The following is a 6,512-nucleotide window of genomic DNA, read 5'->3' as shown; positions in this document are numbered from 1 at the left end:
AACAGCACCCTGACAAATATTATTTATGTCACTTACAGTTTAATGATACAAACAGCACCCAGACAAATAATATTTATTTCGCTTACCCGTGCATCGCACGGGCACTCCACTAATGTTAGCTTTAAAGTAGAGCCCTCAAAACTAGCACTAAGGTGCATTGGGTCCAACCCATTTTAACTCTCCAACTTGGTGGATAAATATATATGCAAACTGACCCACCATGAGTTGATCCACCTAAATTAAAAAGAAAAAAAAATCATAAATCATTTTTTTTAGAAAAATAAATTCTCAAAATTAAATACATTTGTGATTGCATTGCATTTTCTTATAACTTTTCATTATTTTAAAAATTCTATTTTCAAATAAATCAATTTTTTTAAGCCAAAAAAGAACCATAATAAATTCAACAAGCCAAATAATTTATCATAAAAATATCTCATGATCACAAAATAGTCTATATAATCATTATATGTCGTTGGGTTTTTTTTATAAGTGGACCAGGTAAACCAATCTAATCACCATAGGTTTAATTCCATGTGGACCGGATCATAGATGCATCAGGTCTAATTTTCAAACTAACAGGAAAATATAACTTTTTTCTAGTCCAACACAACTCAACTGAACTCCGTGAGAGTTGGATTTGCTCGTGAGTTTCAACCCATTTTAACTGCTCTGTTCCAAAGTTCCTTGAATTAATTGTGATAAAGTGTTTTGTTGCTATTAGCTATATATAGTATTAGTTTCTTTTTAGTTTTTAACTCTTGCTGACTCAAAAGTTTGAAATTGCTGCGGAGTGATGTGATTTGAATTTAGCCATTTCTTTTCAAATTAAACTGATTCGCACATGTTAAACTCAACACTAATTAACAGGACGTGTTAAAGCTGTGACACAAAGTTTGTTTTCATTACATTATTTCATTGCAAATGGCGTAGCTTTAGTTGAAATAATTATTCTAATTAATAGTATTTAAAATGAGACATGAAAATCATGTGTCAATTAATTGGGATCAATTGCCCTCGAGTGTCACTTTATTTGTGTTGTATTTCACAAACTCTGAGTCGGGACAAATAATTGTTAACATTGTTGACTTGAATAAAAAATAATAGATGATATCTTTGATTGAGGGATTAGAATCGATGATAAGTATTGAGTTAGAATTGTGATTAATCTTATCTATTGCGTGACATGAAAAAGTTTGTAATTTTATTATTTGGATTTGGATTGAGATAAGCCAGCAATATGGGAATAGTTTGGTTTTGTGATAGTGATTCACTGATTCTAAAATATTTTAATTTAATTATTTCTTCAACCGGTAAAGTTAAATTTGGGGAAGTAAGAAAATAGAAGAACCACATTAATTTTTCTTGTTTCTTATTGTTCTATGAATTTTAGAATGATAATAACGAGATTCAAACTTAAAATCTCGTATAGTTATTGCTAAATCCTCCATCATTAGACCCAACTTATAGTGAGTTATTGCTATTTCATGTTTTTTCTTGTTAGTATTAGTAACTAGCTAATATGACATTAGTGGGAAGTGCCAAATTTGAGGTTGCAAATTGTAATTGTTTAAAATGAACTTTTCTTTATGAAGATAATGTCCTGATGGCTAATTAAATAAGATATAAGAATAATTTGAGTAATGATGGCTTTTAGATTATTTTTTTTATGATCCAATTATATTTGTGTGTGTAAGAAATTCAATGAGATATTTGAGCATTGTGGAGTTTTTTTTTTCCTAGTCAAAAGGAAACACATTTTATTGAAGGGTACCAGTGATACCCAAAACGAAAAAAGCAGTACAAAGATAATTGTGAATAAAGGAGTTAATAGGTAAATACAATTAAAGTAATGACAATGTTTGATTTAGATGATAAAAATATAGTTGTAATTATTATTGAAATTCTAATAATTTTATAATATATTAAATATGTACATATTTTATTATAATTTTAAATACTTTTTTAAAATGTGATCGTAAGGCAATTTTTTATTTTCTAAATTGTCACTCGTTTTAGAGGTGAAAACAATAAATTTATTGTAGTCCAATAAGATATGCGATATGCTAATGCGTTAAAGATGTTATCATGCCAAATTCTTGACTCGTGCGTAGGCTTGTAATTCAGCATGCTATATTAGGTGATAGGATAAGGCAATTTTAAATAAAATATATTATATTAAATAACTTTTATATTATTTTATTATAATAATAAGAGGTTTTTTTTACATAATAATAAACAAGGTTATTAATAAGAAAATATGTAATCTTAAAAGTATTTGAGTCCCAATTTTTTTTAACAATTAAATATTTTTTCCTTTTTTTGTCTCATGATGTTTTTTATATTTGTTTTTACTCTTTAAATTCTGCTGTAACAAACTAAGCATAAGAGAAGAGTGAATATATGAGTGTAATTGACTTCTGCGAAAGTTTAATTTCGAAATATCACAATATAATTTTTTTACTGCAATATATTAGTATTAATAAGATTATATTTAGTGGAACAGGCAAATTAGCAATTCATAAAAAAAAATCATGTAAAAGTGATTTGAAAATATGTAAATATGCATGGTTTTATATATTGGAGAACTATTTGTATTTGTGTCCTTTAGTCACCATGAGATGACGGTGGCAGCAGAATCTCAGCATGTTGTCAAAATTTTAAATATGTTAGGTTTTTCGTGGCTTTCACCGGCCAATAGTTTGAACTTGCACAAGTTTAGTTCACACTTCACTCTTCTTTGCCTTATTCTTTTCAAACTATTCAGAATAAGGTTGACATTCTTTATGTGTGTCAGTGTGTGGCACTTTGCCTCTTTTTCTCGTTCTCCAACATAGTTTTTAAGTAAGTGGTACCTTTTCAAAGCTGGAGAGATGTGGTGTCGCGCGTAATTCTCAGAAGTCATATTCACAAATATGCATATTAGATTTTGTAGTTGAATTTCATTTTTATGTACTGTGAATAAAATTTTACAGTTATCATAAACAATTTGTTTGTAATTAATTAGATAATTACTGATATAAAGACTAATGCATAAATTATTTACTTCCAATAGTTTGATCTCCAGTTTTTTTTTTCTTCTACGCATATGATTAAAATGAAGTATTAGTATTTAGTATTTCGGTTTGTTACTAAAAATTTTAAACTCCTTTAAAAAATTTGCTGACACGCATAAGTAGATCACATGTCAGAATTTGAACCTTAAATAAGTTAAATTGCAATCCAATTATTTTTTTAAGATAAAAATTAGTTATTGAAAGAGAATGCTATTCATGCATACCGCCACCGACGCGCAACATGCTGAATTATTTTCATTTCCAACTTTTATTTACTTTTTGAATGCTATGTGCAATGCGTCCTTGCAGCATAAAAAATTGGGCAGAGACGACATAAACAATAACAAAAGAGACATGTGCAACAAAACACATGCTATAAACACGTTGTTTGTACTTGGTACATTTAATTGTATTCACATTTGATTAATTTTAGACAAAAGTCTAAATTTGATATCTCAGATTATCTCTGATTTTAGATTTGGTGCCCCAAATTCTAAAAATAAACAGGGAAACCAAAATGTAAATTTGCCGTTAATTCTATGAAGGACTAGGTAAACAACCAGAGATAGAGAAGGATCCCTGTCTTTCAAGATTGACACTCAAGGTCTTGGCCTTGCTAGTATACAACTTCTTTACATTGGCACCTTGGTCCTGCATTAACCTAGCTAAGCTTCTCTTTGCATTCGCCCTAAAGGGAGAGTTGGAAGCCAAAAACCCATCCACCAGGTGCAGGTAGGCCTCCAAGTCATGACAACATGCCATGTCAGCATCTGGTTTCAAAAACGGCGACATCTTCGTGTCCACTCGGAGCTCTGTTCCGGTGTGGGAGTACTCATCGAGCATGTCCAATACACCAGCACCTACCTTGGAGGTTCTTAGCTTCTTTTCTAGCTCCTCACTCACGAACATTCCCGGAACCCTAGTTATGACATCCTGCGAGTTCACGATTCTCAGGACTTTCACGTTTTGGGCCGCGAGCTTGTCCCCGAAGGCCCGATTACCTACCCTGGGCCCACCAAAGGAAAAAACAGCCACAGAAGGGACATGGACACTGCACATGCTGACATCATCCGCCACTAATAGGGCTAGTGCCGCGCCTAAGCTATGCCCCGTGATTGTAATGCTGAGTGTTTCCCCTTTGTAGAGTTCCATGAGTCTCTTCACTTCTTCAATTACCGATTCTTTCAAACTAGGCACGTGGGTCCCTCGGGTTTTATACAAGCTTAAAAACCCACACTCCACTTTGGGCTTTTCTTGGGTAGTGCTATTATCTATATTTCTTAACTGGGCCCGCATGTTTTCGGCCCATTCGAGACAGGTGGCGGTCCCTCGGAGGGAGATGACAATATCCCTCCTCCCCAAACGAGCAATCTCTCTTCTATCGTCGCAGACTGCCACGTATCCGATCCAGCTAGAGCGTTGGGTCATCCACCCAAGATCCGGTGCCACGTCATCGACCAATTTGGGTAAACCGATTGATGACGTGGCATAGAGGGATTTGGTGACCCTATAGGATCTGTCGGGTAGGACCATGTGACGGGGGAGCGGCGGCGGCTCCTCTGCTGACATGGCGGGGTTGGAGTGGAAGGAGTGGTAGGCGGCCTGCACGAATTCGCCGTAGCGCACGACCTCTCGCCGGAGATTCTCGTCGAGGGGGTCGAGCATGCCTTTCCAGTCGTGGCTGCCGTGGTACTCGCGCCACCGGCTGCCGAGGGTGTTTCGCGGCGAGTACTCGGCCGTCTTGGAGAGGAGGCGCTGGAGGCGGTTGAGGTGGCGCGGCGACATTTCCTCGGTGGCTTTCATGTCCGGCCAGAGACGTGCCAGGTTGAGGCCTTCCAGGACGTTCTTTCCTTTCTTCTCCGTCGTCGTTGTGGTTATGTTGCTTTGAATTGTGGTGGCTAAGGCTAGTTCTTGTTGTTGTTTGTGGTTGGGTTGAGTTGTTGGTGATTGCTTCTGGAGGAGTTTGTCGAGGTTAGAGAGGTGCAGGCGGGTGGAGTCGGTGACCGGTTTCATGGACTGTGGAGAAGACGAGGTTGTTGTTGTTATCGTCGTTGTGGTGGTGGTTGGGTTCAACGGAGAGGCACGACATCGGAAACTGGCGCGTCTCATTTGGAACATGTGAAGATTGTGTGCGGGTATGGTGGAGCTGATCTGCATCATGGTTAATTGGAGGAGAGAAGAAGGGGATGGAGGAGACAGAGTCAATTCCTGAAATGCCCAAAAAAGAAACTGGCTGAAGTGGAAACCAACTATCTTGGGAGGGAACCACTGGAGTATTTAAGGATGGGATGTTTGTGTTTTGCCATTGGTTTGGTCATATATTACGGAAAGAACCTAGGATCCTCGTTGTCGCTCGCTTTGGGGACGTGGAAAATAAAGGTTGACAAAAACTACTTTACTGCTGTGTAAATGGAGTAATGGACACTTTTTTTTGTCTTGGTTCACTTTGTCATTATTTTGTTTAATTTGAGAAATGAAAAAGAGAATATAAAATTTAAAAATAAAATATTATTCTCAATTAAATAATAAAATTTAAATTTCTATATTTTTTTTACATAAATACTTTACTATACATGTTTCAAATACTTAAATAATATAATTAAGGCTAAATCGTTTGGGAAGAATTTAAGTTTAATTTTTAATAAAAAAATAATTTTTTTTATCGGATTTTATTTATTTATTGATTAAATTTTGGACTAAATTGGATTTTAACTTCAATCCTTCGTTTCACAAATTAAGTATAGAGCCACCCACACAATAATAGAACCTGGATCCTGTCCAGCCAAATCACCCACGGCCACGGGCCAATATGGCAAGATTATGCAGAATCTTAGTCTTTCATTGATCATTGTACAAAAAATAAAAAAGAATATAATAAATGATTCTGATTTTTAGCTGTAAAGAAAAACTTGATGAAGAGACACGAGAGGATCATATTCATATAAGAGAATAACAAGCCATCGCCTAACGTGCCACTTGCCAACCCAACTTCTATTCATTCCAGCATGGAACTCTATAACCAGTCCAGTTTGCAGAAACTCGTGTCTGAACCATGCATGTTTTCCACCACACTGTAGAGCAAACTACGTACAATAGTCAACCACATTTCAAAACCTTTATGAAGCTGCATGTGTTGCACACAGCTTTATGAAGTTAAGCACCCTAGTTTAATATGTATATTCTGGTTCGATTTTAAGTAATTACTACTAAATCTGCTGCTTTAAAAAAATCATTTTTTCATAGGCAATAAAAAAAACATTAATTTTATTGTTTTGAATAAAATACCGTTTAAAAAAATATAATCTATTATATTTTTTCTTCCTGAGTTAGCTCAATTGGTTAAATTGTAAGTATCCAATTAAAATTTGATCTCCCACAGTATAATTTATAATGCGTATAATGCATGATTCTCAATTAGTTTATTTTTCATCGTTTACTTAGTCCGAGGGTCAATTG

The 6,512-nt window shown here is 35.0% G+C and overlaps 1 protein-coding gene across 1 annotated transcript; it reads right to left on the bottom strand.

Moving 5' to 3' along the window:
* Positions 1–3,570: 3,570 nt before the first annotated feature.
* Positions 3,571–5,556, bottom strand: LOC100778514 (phospholipase A1-Ibeta2, chloroplastic). Its single transcript, XM_003524048.5, has one exon. The coding sequence runs from the start codon at positions 5,214–5,216 to the stop codon at positions 3,594–3,596; it is 1,623 nt and encodes a 540-aa protein (XP_003524096.1). The 5' UTR covers positions 5,217–5,556; the 3' UTR covers positions 3,571–3,593.
* Positions 5,557–6,512: the final 956 nt, after the last annotated feature.

Source organism: Glycine max, chromosome 5 (genome assembly GCF_000004515.6).
Source record: "Glycine max cultivar Williams 82 chromosome 5, Glycine_max_v4.0, whole genome shotgun sequence".
Taxonomy (NCBI): domain Eukaryota; kingdom Viridiplantae; phylum Streptophyta; class Magnoliopsida; order Fabales; family Fabaceae; genus Glycine; species Glycine max.
The sequence above is the reverse complement of the archived record's forward strand: the minus strand, read 5'-3'. Positions and strand labels throughout refer to the sequence as shown.

Bases quoted from the DNA above. Each gene is read 5' to 3' on its own strand.
- LOC100778514 (XM_003524048.5), bottom strand. From the start codon at position 5,216: ATGATGCAGATCAGCTCCACCATACCCGCACACAATCTTCACATGTTC.